The sequence below is a fragment of the Castor canadensis genome, chromosome 8 (genome assembly GCF_047511655.1).
Source record: "Castor canadensis chromosome 8, mCasCan1.hap1v2, whole genome shotgun sequence".
Lineage (NCBI taxonomy): Eukaryota > Metazoa > Chordata > Mammalia > Rodentia > Castoridae > Castor > Castor canadensis.
Genome location: NC_133393.1, coordinates 149705412 through 149724879, shown reverse-complemented (window position 1 = coordinate 149724879; position 19468 = coordinate 149705412). Strand labels below are relative to the sequence as shown.

Genomic DNA, 19468 nt, shown 5'->3' with positions numbered 1-19468 from the left:
ATGCCAAGTGGAGGCCCGTTTACCTCCGATGCTGTCCAGGCCCTCCTGGAGCTTGTCAAACTCCTCCATGTTGGATGAACTCTGGTCCTCGTCGGAGTAGGAGCGATTGGCATCACCCTGGGGGATCAGCCCACATTGGAACACAGGTCAGCCCAGCCCTTTCCACCCCCAGCCCTTGAATTTTTAAATGGGGTTTCCACTCCCATTTTCCAGATGGGGAAACTAAGGCTCAGAAAAGGGACTTGAGAAGCTAATGAGACCTAGGCTTCGACCCCCATTTCCGTGGCTGAATTACCCTCTAAAACCTCAGAGAATGGAGGAGGAGGGGTCTGGAAACTCAGGTCTTGGGGGTTTTGGAATCTCAGAGATGTAGAAGCTAGCCCTTTACCCCTGAGAAGAGATGGGGATCCCAGATATGGCCTCTGTTTACATGCTTCCTGTGCTGGGAGGCTCACCACCTCACCTGCTAGAAGTTTGAGTTGCAACCTTCCCCCCCGTGCAGGCCCCCTCGCCCCTGCCCCATGTCCTGCACGTCCCATGAGGGTGCTTCCTCCATCGGGGCTGTGATCACCTCAGCCTGAAAGCCCTCCACCAGGATGGCCACCAGCAGGTTGAAAAGCACGTAGTTGCCAAAGGTCATGAGGGCAACAAAGTAGAGGGAGGCCCAGGGGGACGTGGAGGCCATGCCATTGTAGAGGACGACATTCCAATCTTCCTGAGTGAGGATCTGTTGGGGGAAACACTGACTAGTCCCGGGGTCTCCCCCAGCCCAGGTCTAGCCTCTGGGTCACCTCCATTGACAGGGAGGAGCTGGAGCCATCAACCTCAGTCCCTCCCAAGCCTCTGCCCAGGATGGCTTCCCCTGACACACACATGCGGCTGCCACTCACCTGGAACACTGTGACAATGGCCCACAGCAGGGAGTCAAAGTTCTTCCTGTCTGGCACTGTGTCTCCCGTGTCCGTGCGGAGGCTGAATTTGCAGCCAAAGATGTGCATGCCGAGAATGCTGGAGGAGGGAGGGAGGGAGGCAGTTCAAGGGACTCACACACACTGACCTATCTTCTGCCCGCCCACCTGTTTCATTCTTAGTATGACCCAGTAAGATGGAGGGGGGGGACAATGTTGGTTGGTCCCACTTTTCCCATTTTATAGAGGGGAACACTGAGGTTCTGGGTCCCAGAGCCATCGGGATTAAATGATGGAGCCAGGATTCACACCCAGATCCTGGTGGCTTTGTTCCTGGGATCCTCAACCAGCCACACTCCCTCAGGCTCCCTCACACTGCCCTGGCAGGCCACAGGTGTGGTCGCCAGGTTGGGGAGGGGCGGGCAGGCCTCACCTGAAGATGAAGATGAAGAGCATGAGCAGCATGCAGAAAGTGGCCACATTGTCCATGGTCTTCATGAGCACCACGAGCTGCCGCCGCAGCGCAGGCATGAAACGCACCAGCTTCAGCACCCGCAGCAGCCGGAAGGTGCGCAGCACCGACAGGCCGCCGTCCGCCTGCCCCACGATCTCCCAGATGCTGTACCCGGCAGGGGTGCAGGACACAGGGAGGCAGGAGGAGTCCGTGAGACGCCAGGAGGACAGAGAAGGAAGGAGAGGCCAGAGCAGAGCCTCTACTCATTCATTCGTTCATGCATCCAACCACTGATGCGTCCACAGCACCCCCTCAATCATGAACCCTGACCGCCCCGCTAGGAGGCATATGGCTAAAATCTAGGAAGGATGTCACTGTCCCCTTTTTGAGATTTCACCCTCGTTTTGATTATGAATATAAACAACAAGCCACAGAGAATTAGCAGTGCCTGTGGCTTTGTGGGCAATGGAAATAGCTGGTATCTTCCTGTCACGTGACAGTTGATACAGTTATTTCTGAGTATTTTTATGTACCTCCCTTCTTTTAAATGATGGTGGACTCAGACCCACTGTTACATCTTGCTATTTAATGCATTAATCCCGAAGCGCACATATGGCTACATCAACGGTTTTTAAATATTTGAAGAACTGCATTTGAGTGTAATTGGTTTCCTTCATCCTCTCTGGATGTTTTATGTACTGGCTGGGGTCGGTACATTGGCTCCCCCTCCCCTGCTGCAGGCGAATGGTGGGACGCTACCTGATGATGACGATAATGCTGTCGAAGATGTTGTAAGGGTTTCGCAGGTAGTCAAAGAGCCCGAAGGCGGCCAGCTTCAGGATCATCTCCAGGGCGAACATGCTGGTGAAGACCACGTTGCAGATCTCCAGGATGTTTGTCAGCTCCTCTGGCTGTGGGGACATGGGGTGGGGAAGGAGGAATCGTGACCCTGGCAGGTCCACATCCTTGCCAGCACTCAGATGTCTCCCTCTGCACAGTGACCCTGAGGACCTCTCAACTCTGCCACCTCAGTGTTCCATGATGTCCACTAGGGGTGGGACAACCCTCAGGGCTGACCTTCCGTGTACTTAGAAGTGATGCTGGTACTGCAGGCTGAAGGAGATACCCAGAACCCACTGTGCAGATGGTGCTGCCATCTCACACTGTGCCCGTGAAGGGAGGACTGAGACAGGGCACCAGCCATGCGACAGGCACAGTCCTACACACAGGAACCACCACAGTGACTGTCAGAGGAAGACATTGAGACGCAGAAGGTCAAGGAACTGCCCAAGGTCACCAGCCTCCTATTTGCCCCTGCAGTCACAAACCTCTCTCTGTTCCGGGAACTGTTTACCTCATGGTGTTAGCAGTAGGTGGGGACCTGAAAATGGCATCATCATCAGATCCCCGTATTTGAAACAGGCCACACTACCGGCCATGAGTTGGGCTGTGGGGTGTTTAAGCCTGGTTTGGGTATTAAGTGGCTCTGTGACCTTGGGCAATTTACTCCCCTGACCTCTGGCCTCTAAACCTTTCTTCTTTTGTCCATAAGAGCAGGTGGTTGAATGCTTGACGTCATTCATTCTAAGACCCTGGCTAAGGGTTATATGAGGTTCTAGCCCCTTCTCGTCCCTTTGCAGCCCCTCTGGAAGCCTGTGGTGGACCTGGTTTGTGCTCACTGTGGTGCAGGTGGCTCCTGCCTGAATCCTGAATTCTGGAATGCAAACAGCCATTTGTTCTGCCCTGACCAAGTTCCCTGCCCTGAGTTCAATACCTAGCATGGGTACTGATCTTCAAACAACTTACAAGGCCACCCCTTGCCTTTCTGTTTTATAGGTGAGGAAACCAAGGCTGGATCACATGGACTGGCTTGCTCAGAGTCACCCAGTATGGATGACCCAGTATGGATGTAGCAGGGCTGGGCACTGATTCAAGTCAGACTCCAAGCTGCTGCCCTGTTACATGACACTGAAACCTCACCTGAACCTGCTCATTCACTTATTCTTTGTTCATTAATTCATTCACTCCTGCACACATCCCCCAGGTCTTCCCAGAGAAAGCCCTGGATGTGCTGCTACAGTGAAGACTCTCATGCAGTGCAAAGTCACTCTTGATGGTAACATCTCAGCAGACACCTAAAGAACAGAGCTGGTGACTGGGAAGCAGAGAAGAGTGTCCAGGCTGAGGTCCTAGCCAGAGTTAGAAGGTGGGAGAGCCAGAGACCACCATATTCAAGGCCATCTTCCATCAGACAGCACCACTCACCCCCATCCCTGCCCCTCCTAAGCAACGGGAGCTCCAAGGGCCTGACTTTGATTCCATGTGGCTTAAAAGGAGAAGAAGAAAAAAATGATCTTCCCACCTAGTGCCTGGGAAATCTAATAAAACTGCCCAGATAAAAGGAGAAAGGCCCATTTCAATCTGTAATTACATTTGATTCACAAATGGTCCCAAAAGGGGAGAGGGACCCTGAGAAGGGCCTCAGTGGGGAGGGCTTAGATGCTGCTGGGAGCCGCCAACTTCCCAGTCCACCAAACTACATCTGCGGAGATGGAAAAGGTGGATGCTGACAGTCCCTCCCGGTGGCCATGATGGCCATGGCCCAGCTCTGGGCTGCACACGCCTTGCACACACTCCTGTGATCAGTGCATAAGCCACCACTCTCCCCGAAAGGTCACTGCCCGCCTTCCTCTTCCCCCGCAGCAGATGTTTCTCCAGGCAGTGCACACCTGTTAATCTTTTCCTAGTGGACCATCCATCACTCTGAGAGCATTTCTCTGGGAGACAGACAGGCTGGGGAGAGGCAACAGATGAATACAGAAACAGCAAGTGAGAGGCCAGGAGGGCAGGTGCAAGAGGGATGGAGTCAAGATACAGAGAAATAGGCAGAGAGAGATGGACAGACAGACAAATATGAAAATGGGACACTAGAGGCAAAGGCAGGGTGTGGCGACTCAGTTACACAGAGAGAAAAACACACAAAAAAGGACCAAGATGATGACACAGTGGCACCACTGTAGGAGTCGGAAACACTGTCAGAAAGTGAGAGACACACAAAAAGAGAAGGCAGACCAGCCGACAGACAGATAATGAAGAAGCTTCTAGAGATGGCCAAGACCCACCCAGAGGAAGAACAGGTCCCAAGGGGCAGAAAACACAGGTTACACATGGGAGAGGAGAGGCTTGTCCCCACCTGATGCCAGGCTTGGTGGTCCCAGGCTGCTCAGGCTCAGGCCAATTCTGCAGGATAGATGTAAGGGTGGGCAGAGGTCTCTGAGCTGGCCCAGGATCCCCTCCAGCCCAGCCAGGCCCCATGACACTGCTGGTTAAGTTCCTCCTGAAGCAGGCGTGCTAAGCACCTCCCATGTGTCTTTTCAGCTTGTCCTGGAACAGCCCTCCATCCTTCCAGTTTTATAGTAGGAAACCCAAGTGACTATCAGGTCATAGCCAGGCAGTGGTGGAGCCAGATCCAGAACCCATGTTGCCTCCCTCTGGCCCAACCCCATCCCCGTGGCTCCGGGTCCCTTCACCTGCCCACTTTTCTAAAGAGGCTTCAGTTCAGCCAGACATGTCACTCCCCTGCTTATGAGCCCTCCATGGCTCCCCATAACCCTAAGATAAAGCTGGCCTCAAGGCCCCTTGTAGATGAACAGCTCTCCTGGCCTCCTGGGCTGCCTGCCCCACCTTTTGCACATATCCTTCTTAGGGGCTCAGGGTCCTTTGGGGGATACCTAACCTCCTGGTCCCTGTATCTGACTGTCTCACTGATGAATGTAGTCATCTCAGTACCTCTGCCTCCAGGAAGCCTTCTCTGTCTTCAGTCCATATTGGTGCCTCTCTTGGGCCCCCAGAGGACTGGAATGTCAGTCACTAAGCCAGCCCATCCTCCTCTTCCCAGAGTCATTCTAGCCCTGGATCAGCAGTGACTTGACAGAGGCAATAGAAGGGAGAATGAAGTGGGCTGTGAGCCACCCACTCACTTGGAGGCCTTCCCAGTACCCTGGGAGCCCAGGCCAGTGACAGCTCTACCCCAGGGAGGGGCCCTGCATTGTGTCCTGATGCCCATTTAGCCCAATCCCCTGTTTTCTGATCTTCACCTTGACCTTCCTCCAACTTTAGGGCCAGGCGAGGCTGCAGGTGGCCTTGCCCACCTTAGAAGCAGTGCAGTCATGGACCTGGCAGGGGTGCACCAGAAAAGGGAGAGCATTTTTTCTAAATAGAGCCAGAACTTGTCATTCAGGCCATCACCGCAGAGGTGGCCTATGGACAGGGGCATCTGGGAGCTTAGGAAGAAAAGAACTGCCCCTCATTCCCACCCCACCAGGTCCTGTGCTGTCCAGCTTTACTTGCCAGCTTGTCCATTCACTCTGCTGATATTCATTCCTTTAGAGAGCACCCTAGAGGCTGAGGCATGGCTCAAGTACAGACACCTGCCTAGCAAGTGCAAGGCCCTGGGTTCAAACCCCAATACTGTAGCAATCCTGAGAGTGTTCTGGAGCTGTGTCTTCCCCTAGTCCCTACCTCCAACACGACCATCCATAGCTGCCCTCTGCATCCTGCAGCCCAGGTCAACCAGCTGCCTGCCAAGTTATCTGGGAGAGCCATTCCACTTTGCTGAGTTTCAGTTTCATCCCAATGGGGTTGGGGTGCTCACCCAGCCTGCCCCCCCCAGGGCTGTGATGAAGGACCCCAACTGCCCAAACCAACCTGTTGGCCACAAAGTCCAGCCTGGGCTGGTCCAGACCTACCCTCCTCCCAAGCTATCCAGGGGGTAGTGGCTTGAGCTCCATCTGCTGCTTCATGAACCACATGTGGGCCCCTGCCTGACTGACTCCTCTTTCACCTGTCACCTCCTCTCAGGTAGGTCCATATAAGGAGGGCTGCCATGGCCATGAGGAATCTAGATGAGCAAGCTGCTCCTTGGTGAGGGCCCCCCGTTATTTGGACAGTAATAGCCACCCTAAAGGCCACAGCATCTGTAATTGAGCTCCCTATGACCAGAGAGGCTGGGGTGACCAGCTAGGACCTCACCTCCTGCTTCCTGCAGTGGCACACAGAGCTCCCTTCAGACTTGGAGTGCAGGGTGCGGAGGGTGAGGTCCTGCGGCACCCACTTATCCCTCCTCCTCTCTCCCTGTCTCCCTGCACCCTTCAACCGGCCATCTTTCTCTCTGCGGGCGCCACCTCAGCAGGGGCTGCTCGAAATAAACTTGGGGGTGGATCAGTTCCCACCAAGTGATGTCTGGGAGCCGAGGGAGAAGAGCAAAAATACCAGCGGCCCTGCACAGAGCTCGGCCGAACAATGGTTGCCACTCCGAGCTGCTTTAAAAAGAATGTTTAAAAATGCTGCCTCCTCCTCACTTTTTCTTTAACTAATTAATTTTTGAAGCTCCAGACAGTGGATGGCAAACTCACACAGTGCTGGTGGCAGAAGGCTCGAACAAAAGACTCAGTCATGACTGAGTCACAAGCACCTACTATGCTCCAGAATCCTTAGTGCATTTGACCTTGCCAGTCCCCCTGGAGGGAAGGGTCCATGTGCAATCTACAGATGGGGACACCAGCTGGGGAGGCTCAACGATTCTCCCGAGGCCACCCTGCCAGTCAGCAGCAGAACCAGGGCTGAAACTCAGAGTGATGGGCGTGGCTTCTCTGGGCAGTGGCCTTCCAAGTGTGTGGGACAAGAGAGGATGACAGCTGCTTGGAAAGAGAGACACCAGGCTGCCTCAGAGCCTGGTACTTAGCTGGTACTCAATAAATGATAGTCCATCCCTAAGAGGCAGGGGGCACAAAGTCAGGTACCTGCTTCACAGGTGAGGAAATCAAGATGGACCCTACGCCTCCACTAGGCAGAGGACAACCCTGCTGTCCAGAAGCAAAAAGGCTCCATCAGATTCCGGTTACAAAACTTGCTCAGGCAGGACATAGCAGAAGGAGTGAGGGAGACCATGAGCAGGCTTGGGCAGGGACCATGGCCAGCCCCGAGGCTGAGCTGGAGGATCAAGAGGGAGTTGCCCCAGCCTTGCCTTGGAGGGATACGAGAAGACAGGGACCAGCAGTGAGCTGGCAAACTGGCCTCTGAGAAAACAGCCCCAACGTGTGCTATCTGCCAATTTCCATGGTGTAAAGACTTCCTCTATGGCCAACTTCAAGCTACCAACTGTGAACAACTGCTTGCAAAATTCCTGAGTGTGAGAAAATTGGCTCTCACCAGCTGATTCCATCAAGCCATGGCCAGGAACAGTGCCCAGCTCTGGCACAGTAGAGCTCAGACGTGCCAGCACCCTGCCGGCAGCTGCTCCCAGGAGGCCTTCCCCAGGAGCACTGACCCCCCTGGGCCTCTAGGGGAAGGTGTCTGGGCTGCCTGTCTCACCAGCTCCACCCCACAGACAGCCCTCCCACAGTTCTCCCCAGAGACCTTTTTAATTAAGCTAGAATGGCTGGCAAATCAGCAGCACCAACCGAGTGTCGGTGGCAACCCCAGGAGTCGCATTCAAGTAAATTGAATGGAGCTGGGCTTGATGAGCTAATGAACAGGGAAATGGCAGTGTGGCCCCCACCGGGCTCTGCACCAGTGATGCCAAGGGGCTGCAGAAACACAAACCCTGCCAGGTGTCTGTGTTGCCACAGGAGGAGATGGGGTCAAACCAGGCCCCTGGCAGCCTATAGGCCCTCCGATCAGAAATGACCCAACTGGGGGCGTTCCCCGCCCCCACCAGGCCAGGGCATAGAAGCCATCCCCCTGAGTGCAAGTAGACAGCAGAAGCCAGAAAATGACGTTTTTTCAAATGAGGCCAGGACTTGTCATCCAGACTGTCACCCCAGGGGTGACCTATACATCTGTACATCATAGGGGGAAGAAAACTGACCCCCCTCCCTCCCACTGCCATGAAGTCTTGTCCTGTCCAGATTCACTCTGCACACACCCTGAGCTGCTGTTCCTCTGACCATGGCCCTGAGGCCACAAGGAGGAATTAGCCCAGCTCCAGCCAAGGGCAAGGAGACACACAGATGGAGCAGCCCGGCCTGGGCATGGGCCTGGGTACCCACCCCCCTCCACCCCCGCACAGCCCAAGCCTGGCGCCCTGGCGGCCCCACACTGGCCTGCTCGTGGTGCTCGATCCCCATGCTCACGGTGTTGACCAGGATGGCCATCATTATGCCCCGGCTGAAGTACTTGCTGTCCACGATGCTCCTTAGCTTGGCTCGCGTCTCCCGCCACACGGCCCCGCACAGCCAAGCTGCCCCAGCCACCTGTTCCTCCTCGTCCTCCTTCGCCAGCTCTGAGGAGGCCCCGTCCTCACTGCTCCGGGGCTCATCTCCATCAGCTTCAGCCTCACCAAAGCCTGAGCCTGAGCCCTCCTGGCCAGAGTCGGTGCTGCCCAGGCCTGAGGACCGCCGGCCTGCCTCGTGTTGGCAGTGTGGGCAGGTGGTAGGGTCGGAGGCCAGCATGGCAGAGATGGGCTGCACCAGCGTGTGGGGAGTTGGGTCCAGGGGGCTGTGTCGTGGGCACAGCTCTGAAAAGCAAACATTGCAGCATTACTGCCCACACCAGGCCCCAGCCTACCCTGGTAGGGTCCCACAGGGTCTGCCTAGAACAAGCCAGTGCTGCTTGGGTGGGGGGTCTAATGTCTCCTGACGAAATGGCTTCCTTTCTCCAGACTTCAGCCCTGTGCAGATGCAGGGACAGAGGCTACGGGGAACCAGGGGGACGGGGGTGGGGAGCAGGGGTCTGTGTTGATATGTGACAGGCCCTGCACAGGCTGGCACACACATCCATCCTAACTGATCTTCACATCTGCTTTTGGCACTGGGCCAGTTACTCATCAGGCCCCTTGAGGCCCCCATCATGGAGCATGGGGACTGGATGTGATTGTGACAGAGCCACAAGTCCACTCCTTGTGGGGAGTGGACGCCCCTTAGAGGAAGCCAAAGTGGTCATGACCTTCCTCAGCTCTCCCGCCTGTGTGCAGGCTCACTTCCCAGAGAAGGGAGGTGGCACGGAGCCCTGAGCAGGACTAGGCTCTCACTCTGGAAGCCCCAGGATTTCCCTCCACACTAGTGAGAGTCAAGATAGGGACCACTGGAGGCCAGGGTTTTTGTCCCCTTCGCTGCGTGGGAATCACTGAGAAGCTAGGATGGCCTCGGGCTCCAGTGCTGAGATCTGCCAAGCAGTGCACAGAGGCATCAGAGGAGTCTGTCTGGCTGACTTGGCTTCTTTATGTTTTTCTGAATTCTCCTCAAATAAACACATTTTGTGTGTGTAAGCAAAAAACGTAACTTGAAAGGGAAAGCAAAGTTTGTACTGCCGATGCTTCTAAGCTTGCCTCCAAATGCCTCCCAAGCCCTAGACAGGTCCTGGGATTCATTCACCACTCCAGCGCCCAGGGCAGGCTACCAGAAGCCCATGGGCCATCCCTTGGCCTCTGGATGTGAGGAAAGGCAGCATGAAGGCCCAAGGTGGGGACAAGGCCTCCCTCTGACTTCCCTCCACCCAAGTTCCAGGGAGACAGGGTAGGTGGCAACAAGAGGCTCTTCTAAGTAAATACTTTCCCTCAAGTCCTCCAGGAAGGTGGTGCCAGCCTTGTGCAGACTCTGACTCCCATATCCACCTGCTGAACCAACAACCCACAGGTCACCTGGAGTCTCCTCCAAGGCCACACCTGGACAGCTGGCATCTGAGGATGATGGGTGGAAGCTCTGAGGAGGAACTTTTCTGCTGGCCTCCCAGACTCTCAGAATGAGAAAGTTGGGAGCACAGAGCTTTCCAGACAGTTCCTGGGGCACTAAACCCCTGTAGCTCACAATCACATGCTGAAATCCACCCTACCAAAGCAGTGGAGGCCTGCAGAGGAGCCACGGTGTCAAAGGTCACACAGGGAACAGAGTGCCTTCCTTTGCAGCTGCTCCAGGAAAAAGTCCCTGTGATTGCCACCTTCCTCAGCACCAACTAGGAGAAAACAGACTGGACCTGGGCCACCTCTGGTGGCCCTTGCTGGCCTTCTCCCTTGCTGGTCTCCTTTCAAGGCTAAGTGCATTTGCAGCTGGAGCAGACACTCAGGAAAGCTCCAGCACCTCTGAAATTCCACATGATGGAGTTTTGTCACTGACACACTGTGCCACCTTCAGTGACTCCCTCATCTCTTCAGCCCCTACACTTCCCATCTGAAAATTGGGGACGATCTGTCCAGCCTTGCCTCTTCTCAGGACTGCTTCCTGAGAAGCAGGACACGCACCCTTCCCAAGCTAAACGTGGAACTTGCAGAAACAACCCAGTCACACTTCGGCATGAGAAATGGGAGGGGCAGACCACGAGGTGCCACATATCCCAAGGCCACAGCCCTCTGTGCCAGGCATGCTGGAAGAGAGGGTGGCAGCAGGAGCCACAGCAGAGCCACGTGGGCTGTGGTGAGGAAGCACGATGGTCTCTCAAGACCGAGGAGAGATCTTTCAAGTGTGGCTCCCAAGGGCAGATGGGAAGTGAATTGCTTCAGGACAACGGAGTCCCCCAGCCAAAGACGGGTGAGGTCTGAGCATCCAAATCATAAAAGAAACAGCTCGGACCCAAAAGAAGACCTGGGAACCCGAGCCTGGGAACCTGCCCAGCAGATGTGACTCATCTGCAACAGTGCCATTCTGAGTCCCCAGCCCCAGGGCCACTTACTGCAATGCCTGGACTCCTTGGCATGGGGCCCTGGCTTGGCTGGGGCCGGTGCCCCCTGGCGCCGGCTCCGGAAGGCCTGATAGAGGCCCAGGGCACGGCGCTTGGCCTTGCGCAAGATGTGGCAAATGTATTGGAAGATCTCCTCGTAGCAGTCGCCGGGCTCGGCATAGCTGGCCACTGTGCTGGAGGACAGGTAGCGCTGCCGCTGCTCCAGCATCAGCCGGTGCTCCCGCTGCTTGGTCTCTGAGAACTGGGTCGCTATGACAACGAGGCACAGGTTGATCATGAAGAAGGAGCCCACCTGTGACCAATGGGAGAAGAGGACAGTGTTGGGGGTGAGGGACAGTGGGGAGGAAGGCAGAGGGAAGAAGAAGATGGAGAAAGTCAAGGAGACCAGGGGACGGAGATGGAGGCCAAGGCAGAAATGAGAGAGGAGAAGGGAAAAATGAGAAACACAAAACAGAGGAAAGAAGACACAGGAGGGGGACAGATAGCAAGAGACAGCCAGGCAGCCAGAGATGCAGAGAGAGAGAGAGAGAGAGAGAGAGAGAGATGGACAGAGAGAGAGAGGCACTTAGAGAAGACAGAATACAGGGGTGAGGAAGGGTGTGAGAGATGCAGAGTGGGGGAATGGAGACAGACAGGGGAGCAGGGGAGGGTGGAGGAGCCCAGAGACACAGAGGCACAGACACAGATGGGAACAGAAAAGATGGCTGAGGCTCTGCTCCAGGGTAAGGAGCAGCCCAGGCGGTTCCCCAGGCCCTACTGGAGCTGCCTCCTAGCCAGGCCTCGATTCAGGTCTGAGGCCCTGGGCCTGCCACCATTCCACTTGGGTCATTAGCACTGAGGCTAAGGAGAGCAGCCACAACCGCTCAGGCCACTCAGGCCCTGAGTCCTACTCTGTGGCCTGGACTTTGGCTACGTGTACATGCTTGGAGAGGGAGGTAGAGAGAGGTAACCCCCATTTGTGCTAAGGTCCAGCCCCCTTGGGTCCCCCACCTACCTCTCCATGCTGCCTGCAGCCACCTCAGGCAGAAGGGACCTTTCCACAGCAGGGCACATTTCTTGAGCACTTACTGAGTACCCAGGGTATGCAGGCTTTCCACTCTGGCTCCTCTAACTCTCCCCGGAGCCCATGAGCTAGGTGCTGTCACTATCCCCATCTCTTGTAGATCTGGGGGACCTAAGGAGCCTGCCCAAGGTCATGTGCTGAGTCTACAACTCCAGGTCCCACCCTTAACTCCACCAGGAAGAGCAGACCAGGAAGTCCCTAGGGGCTTTCTGTAGCCCCTAGGGAATTTGGGGCTCCTCTAGCAATCCCAGTGGCTTGTGGCTCCCTTTTACAAGATTCTGACCTGCAGAGCCTCTGTGAGCCACCCCTGCCTGGAAGGTTCTTCCCCTGGTATGCGCCCCTAGCCTCTAAGGTTCAGTTTTGGCACTGCCTCCTCTGGGAAGCCTCCCGTTTCCTGTCCACCTCTAAGTGGATGAGGGGCCTCTTCTGGGCCCCCTCAGCCTCTAGGGCTTCCTTCTATCATGGCGCCTAAGGCAATGTGTGGTCCCTGTCTGCTGCCAGTCCTCTCCACCAGACTGTGAGCAGCGTGGGCTTTCCTGAACGTTCTGATGAATGAGCAAACAGATGAATGGATAGCAATGCTGAACAAAACCTAGGATCCTCTCCCTTTTACCTGGGATGTCACTTTGTAGGCCCAAGGCCCCAGCCTCCTAAGCAAGCATTGGAGCTATGCCAATCACAGGTGTAGCTCAGGTCACCTGCCAGCTTGTCCTGATCCCCCCCATTCAAGGTCCAACCAGCTCAACCTGGGGCACTGCCCCAGGAGCCCAAGCATGCCCACGCCACTGCCAGAAGCTGGAGATCCAGGCCTTGATGCTGCAGGGAAAAAGACAACTCTCCCCTGTACGGTGAATCACCTTGACATTTGGGGATTATGCCATGGCTGAAACTGCAGTCAGGCATGACAAGGAGGATGAGCTTACTCTGGGGACACTGTGGGAGGAGGATGCAGGAGGGGCAGGCCTGGATGGGCAGATAGAGCCCCACCTCCTTAAAGACAGGAGCCCCTCAGAGAATTCCAGGGAGCTCCACCAGGGTGGACCTCCCTGTCTTCCCATCTCAGGAGAAGCCCTTGAGAAGCTCCATTCTGGGGCTGGAGCCCAGGGTAAGGTCATGAAAAGAATGTGATCCTCGTGCTTTGGGCAGAGAAAGACAAGCAGAAGAAACAGGGTAGACTTAAATGCCCAGAAATGAGAAATGAAGGCAATCGAAGGTGATGGATGCTTCCAGCAGCTGCCCTGAAGAGCCCCTTCCATCACTGGCTGGTTGGCCACGTTTAAAAACAGCCCCTCCTGCTAACTCCCAGCCGGCTGGCATGGCCCTGAGGGTTCCCTGGGGACTCCCAAAGACCCTCCCCTCCTCCAGTCCCCAGGTCCTGAGCGTTCCCTGAGCCCGGCTCCTGGCACTTACTATGATAAGCAGGATAAAGTAGATGAAGTTGTAGAAGGAGTGAGCATCCATCACATAGTACATGATCTCCACCCAGCCTTCCAGAGTGATCACCTGCAGCCAGCACAGGGACAGAGCAGAGAGCCTGAGACGCTGGCCCCAAGAGAGGCAGGCAGCCAGGGGGCACCCTAGACTGAGGCCCTACTGTGTGCCAGGACTTGACACACAGCACCGGGAGGACTTCCTATGAGGGCTGCAGGGGCAGCTGTCTTCGTACCCACAGTAAAGATGAGAAAACTGAGGTTCTGAGAGGCCAGCACACTTGCCCAATGTCACACCACCAGACAGGAAAGGAGCCCAGACTCAAACCCCAGTCCATCTCCCTCCAGAGCCTGCTGGCTTCATGGCAACACTCCCAGGGTGGGGGAGAGTCTCAGGGGTCAGGCTCTGGCTAACTGAGCCACTCGCCCATCTGAACCCCAACTGCTCTTCTTCAATACACTGGATGACAGAGGCCCTGGCAGAGAAGAGGGCATACTGGACGTGGCTGCTGTGACTCCCCCTCCCCCACAAGCTCCCTGGACTCCTTTCCATGAGGGAAACGAAGCAGCCTGGGGAAGGACAGACGCTGGGGCCTCCCCGGCATGGCTTCCCATCTACTTCTGGCAAAGGGGCAGAACAGGAGCCCTGAGCCACACTACCTCTTGGCCCTGGGCTCCTGTCCTCTGGAGGCTCCTGTCCTCTGGAGGCTCCTGTCCTCTGGAGGCAGTGGGTGCATGGCCTTCACTGAGTGCTCACTGCACATGGCTGACTCCTCTGCTTATTCTCAGTTTTATTCTTCTCAGCCATCCAAGGCAAGGGGACCGTTATTATACTGATAAAGATGAGGAAAGCAGGCTAGGTGTGGTGCCTCATGCCTGTAATCCTAGCTACTCTGGAAGCCTAGATAGGAGGATCACAGTCCAGGCCAGCCCAGCCATATGAACACGAGACCCTATCTCAAAAATAACTACAGCAAAAAAAGTGCTAGGGGCATGACTCAAGTTGCAGAGTGACTGCCTAACACGCATAGGGCCATAAGCTCAAATCCCAGTACAACCGAAAAAAAAGATAAGGAAAGTGAGGCTCGGAGAGGTCAAGTGATAGCCTCAAGGTCCTACAGCCGCAGCTCCCTGCGCTGCAGAGTGCAAGCGGTGATGGAGCCCTTTGCACATAGTAAGGTCAATGTCGTGTTGTGCATGTCTGTGCATACGTGTGCTCGGTCACAGAGTGAAAGGTGTTTCCCACGGACTCCAGGCAGGCTGAGTGCCTCGGAGCCCCTGCACCCAGGCCTGGCTGCCAGGTGGGCCTGTCCCAAGCCTGAGTGGCCTCACCTGGAAGATGACGATCCAGGCGTAACCGATGTTGTCAAAGTTGATGGCCCCCTTGTGGGGGTTGGCGCTGCCTGTGCGGCACACATTGTAGTAGCGATTCCAGTTGACACACAGGCCGCTGGCATTGAGGTCCTGGCGCCCTGCCCCAAAGTCATAGACGTCGTCCTTGGACAAGCAGCATTCTCGGCCCTGCTCCTTGAGTGGAGGGATCTCGTGGCAGCCCATGATACCATTGTCCCCTGACAGGGAGCAGATGAAGGGCATCTCATCGTCCTCCTCTGGCTGGTAGTAGGGGGGCAGAGCCACATCCCCTTGTCTGTCCACAGACGAGAGCAGGGAAAAGGGGAAGGGGAGGGGTCACCACCAGGAGGGCCAGGATAGGCGAGGCCATGCTGTGTCAGGACTGGTTCATTGCTGATCCAGGCCTGGGCACACACTGTCCCCACCTCTGCTATGGTCATGAAAGCCCCTACAGGCCCACTGTAAGCTCCTTCTAGGGTCTCCTCCCCCGGGAAGCCTTCCCTGGAGGAGCATCCCCAGGCTCACTCAGGGCTGAGCAGAGCTCCCTGGGGCTGCCCTGTGCCTAAGCATTCACTCCTCCATCTCTCTCCTGGATGGACACACCCAGCTCCCAGGCCTCATGACTTATTTGGTTCACACAGAGCAGGTACTTAACAAGCAAGTGCTAGATATCACTAATCCAGGCAGAGAAGGGTTAGACCCTCCGCCTGTCTACCCCTTCCCAGCCGTGTGACCAGGGGCCTTCCTACCAGCCTCCCTCTGGCACTTTCTGCCAGCCTCATCCCCATTATCCCAGAGAAGACCGGGCAGCTGCACCTGGATCCTGCCTGCAACCAGGCATCAGCTAGATGGCCAGCCTCCCACACACAGCCAGCCCCCAGAGCTCACCACCCAGCCCTCCTTCCACTGCAGCTCAGCCCAGCCCACCCCTGTTCCTCCCCTGGGATTACCCACAGCCTTCCCTATTTCCAGCCTCCACTTGGGCCTTCTCCCTCCTCAGTTCAGAGTGCAGACTCTGACACCTGACTGCCCAGGTCCAAATCCCTGCTCTGCAACTCACATGCTGTTTGCTGTCAGGCAAGTGACCTCAACTCTCTGAGCTAAATGTAGACTGAGGATGCTAACATACTTCCCTCTCCGGATGCTGCAAAGACAACTGAATTAACCCTGCTGAGTGTAGAGCACGGCACTTACTGAACACCCGTAAACACCAGCTGCCTTGTCTTCGGAGCCCACCCTGCCATTCCATGAGTGCTTATTAAAGTGCTGCTGTGAATCTACCCTGCGCGGGCACTGAGACGTCAGTGGGCTCACCCACCCCTGCGGCTCTGGGCACCACCTCAGCACCTGCCCAGCAAACGAACAATGTCACCCCTGTAGAGCTCCCCCAGCCAGCAACGGCACATTCACTCTGAGCTGTAAGTGGAAACACTCAATGGTTCACGCTTACTCGGTCTTCCTGGGGACAACCATTGCTCTTAGGCCTTATGTGCTAGAATACTCTCACAACAACCCTATGGTAGGGAGACTGAGGCACAGAGATTTTCTGCCACTTGCTCCCAAGGTCACATGACTAACAAAAGGCAGAAGCAGAACCTGACCTGGAGGGCTAGGCTCCATGCTCCCAACCCCACACAGTCCTGCAGTGATGGGGACCTCTGCCAGGAGCAGCCCCCAGCCCCACTCCACCCCCACCTGCCAGGAGGCAGGCTCAGCTCCAGGGCCTTCTCCTGCCCCCCACCCCTGTGCTGACCTCAGGCCACTCAGCTCCATCTGTGCTCGTGTCCCCTCTCTGCTGGCCACATGCTCCCCCAGGACTGAGGCCAAGATGAAGGGTTTTCTTATCCCTGAGGTCCAGCCCAGGGCCTCGCTCCTGGAGGTGGTCGGTGAGTGTTTGTTATGACACTGTATCCTGACACACACACAGTCAGGGGGAGGCTGGATGCAGGCCAGAGCCTTGCTGTGTGGCCCTGGGTGAGTCCCCTCCTTCCCTAGGCCTTAGTCCCCAGCAGGTTGGATGGAGGCCCAAGTGTTTCGTCCAGAGAAGGGTCCTGTACTGCCCAGCCCGCAGCTCTGCCTGTTCCACAGGGCCCTGCTTGCCACAGGCTGGAGTTATCTTGAGAAAGTACCAGGCAAGGGGCCAAGCCTGGACAGCATGCAAAGAGGGCAGTGGTGGGGTCCCTGGGTGCACGTGAACTTTGCCTCTGCCACTGACCCTGCCTGGTTCCCCCAGTCCTGAGCTGCAATCTTTTTAGAGTCCAGCTGCCTGGGTTCCAGAACAAACCCTGCTGCCACTTTGTGAACCCTGGTTACCATCTTCCCTGCTCCCCACCCTTCCAGGTCTTTAGAGTTGGGGTCTAAGGAGTTGCAGACTTGGAAAGAACTTGGCCTTACTCTCCACCCAGACCGGGACCTTACCAACCTTCTTCGTGCAACATCAGCTGTCCCCTATCCCAGAGGGGCCTGTAAGACAAGGCCACCTGCCCTGACAGTGTGAAACCCAGATTTCAGGAGGGAGCGCTGGGTCACCAGTTCATGTCAGCTGTGCCTTGCCCCTAAGGGTCTCTTGCTCTTTTGACATTTATTCACTTTTAGACTTCCCCTTCCCCAGTGGGATGGGCAGAAGCCTGTTCTTCTTTAACACTGGGGCCCAGGCATGACTGCATTCCTCATCTCCTCTCATCACAGGCAGGAGAGACTGAAACCTCCTCACAGGAGCCATCACAGAAGCAGACAGCCAGGAACCAGGATGCAGAATCTCTAACTGCAAGGGCAGAAAAAGCCCCAGTCCTAGGTCCCATCTTGCCCCTGGGTGGTAAATACATTCACTCATTCATTCCCTCCCTCCTTCATTTCCTCTCTCATTCATTCCCTCTCTCCCTTACTCACTCATTCCCTCATCCACTCCTGTCATTCACTCATTCCCTCCCTCATTCATTCCCTCACTTATTCATTTGACAATTAGTGGGGAGCCCCTTTCCAAACCCTGTTCCAGGACCTGTAAAAAGAGTGAGGAGCAGCTGCTCTGGTCTGGTGGGGAATGGATATTCTAGTGCTCCCACCCCCCACTGAGGACCAAGCACCCTGGTCCTCAAGCTGACAGGTGAAAGTGTGGGAAGAGAAAGGCTATGAAGGAAGTCTGGCAGGATGATATGGTCATGTGTTCTGGGGGTGGGGGAGTGAGGAAGAGTGAGGGAAGGCCACCAGCAGGAGGTGAGCCCAAAGGCTAAGACAGGTTCAGCCCCAGATGGCACAGGAACGATCCACCTGGGACTAAGAGGCCCGGATGCTCCTTGAACCCCCAACGCTGAGAGCGCATACCTGGTGCTGGACCAGGAGAAGCAGCACTCCCCTCTTCCCTACCTCAGTACCCAGGCCCTGCTCAGGACTGGCTTCCTCTGAGTATTGACATAAGTAAAATCCCCCAACTCCACAGGACCTTTATTCCCAAGGGTGCCCCTTTTCTGGCCTGTCCAGCTACCCTGCTGTTCCCCCACAGCACTGGGCAGGTGGGCCAGCTCCTATCTACCCTTTACCCCCTGTTCTACCACCCTGTCCCTGACCTTTCAGACCCAGAGAGAGGAAATTTGGCGGCCCCCCTACAGTGTCCCCACACCCTTCAGAGGGTCCCAGGTCCAGAAGCAGCACCCAGGAGCCCCCAGTCTGGTGATCGCCAAGGTTGGGAGCCCCCCCACAGCTCCACAAAGGTCACCAGCAGTCCCTTGGACATGTGTTAGGGAGAACGCACACAGTGCTTTTGTTTCCTACTCCCTGGGGCCCGGCACACAGTAGGAACACACTGAGGCATCCGAAAATGGAAGCACACTTATGTCCAAACACGCAGTGTCTTTGGCCATCCCTCCCCAGGCGCACCCCAGCTCCTGCCTCAGGCCCCGTGGGCCGAGCTCACACTCAGAGCTCAGAGACATACGCACAGAAACGGCTGCACTGTCACCAGAGAGCCATGTTCTGCATCTGCGTTTGAGGTTTCCATTGTCATTCTCCCTAGTGACAGCATCACTTCCACCTGCATCCTGACCTCCCTCTCCCCTCCCACTCCACCTCCCTCAATTGGCTGCTTTGGCCTTGCAGTTCTGATTTCCAGTTAACAAGCAAGTTATAACAGTGTGTCAGGGGCCCAGCATGGTGACTCATGCCTGTAATCTCAGCTAATTGAGATGAGAAGATGGGGAGCACAGTTTGAGGCCAGCCTGGGCAAAAACGCAGGACCATACCTGAAAAATAACTGAAGTTAAAAAAAAGGACAGGGGACAGGATGGGGCATGGCTCAAGTGGTAGAGCACCTGCCTAGCAATTATTTAAAAAACCCAAAGCATGTCAGTCCCCAGGAGCGGTGGGGGCAGCCACACTCACATGGTGAAGTTCTCCTCTAGGAAGCAGCGGTTACGCAGCAGGCCTGCCCACAGTTGCACACCTATGATGCCAAAGATGAAGAAGACAAAGAAGCAAAGCAGAAGGACGTTCCCCAGCATGGGCAGTGTGTCAAGGAGCAGGTTCACCAGGATCCGCATACCTGGAGGGGAAGGACAGAGGGACCATCAGACAGGGAGCAGGGGTCCCAGAGAGG

General features: G+C 56.0%; 1 protein-coding gene across 1 annotated transcript in view; it reads right to left on the bottom strand.

The window, feature by feature from the left end:
* The window catches only part of Cacna1i (calcium voltage-gated channel subunit alpha1 I), a 103074-nt gene that overhangs the window by 28100 nt on the left and 55506 nt on the right, over positions 1-19468 (bottom strand). The window contains exons 6-15 of the mRNA XM_074084532.1: positions 19255-19414; positions 14860-15175; positions 13508-13600; positions 11026-11326; positions 8466-8878; positions 2122-2273; positions 1342-1527; positions 891-1008; positions 572-727; positions 24-117 (exon numbers count right to left, since the gene is read on the bottom strand). Coding sequence (XP_073940633.1) covers positions 24-117; positions 572-727; positions 891-1008; positions 1342-1527; positions 2122-2273; positions 8466-8878; positions 11026-11326; positions 13508-13600; positions 14860-15175; positions 19255-19414 — 1989 coding nt within the window. The remainder of the gene's footprint in view (positions 1-23; positions 118-571; positions 728-890; positions 1009-1341; positions 1528-2121; positions 2274-8465; positions 8879-11025; positions 11327-13507; positions 13601-14859; positions 15176-19254; positions 19415-19468) is intronic.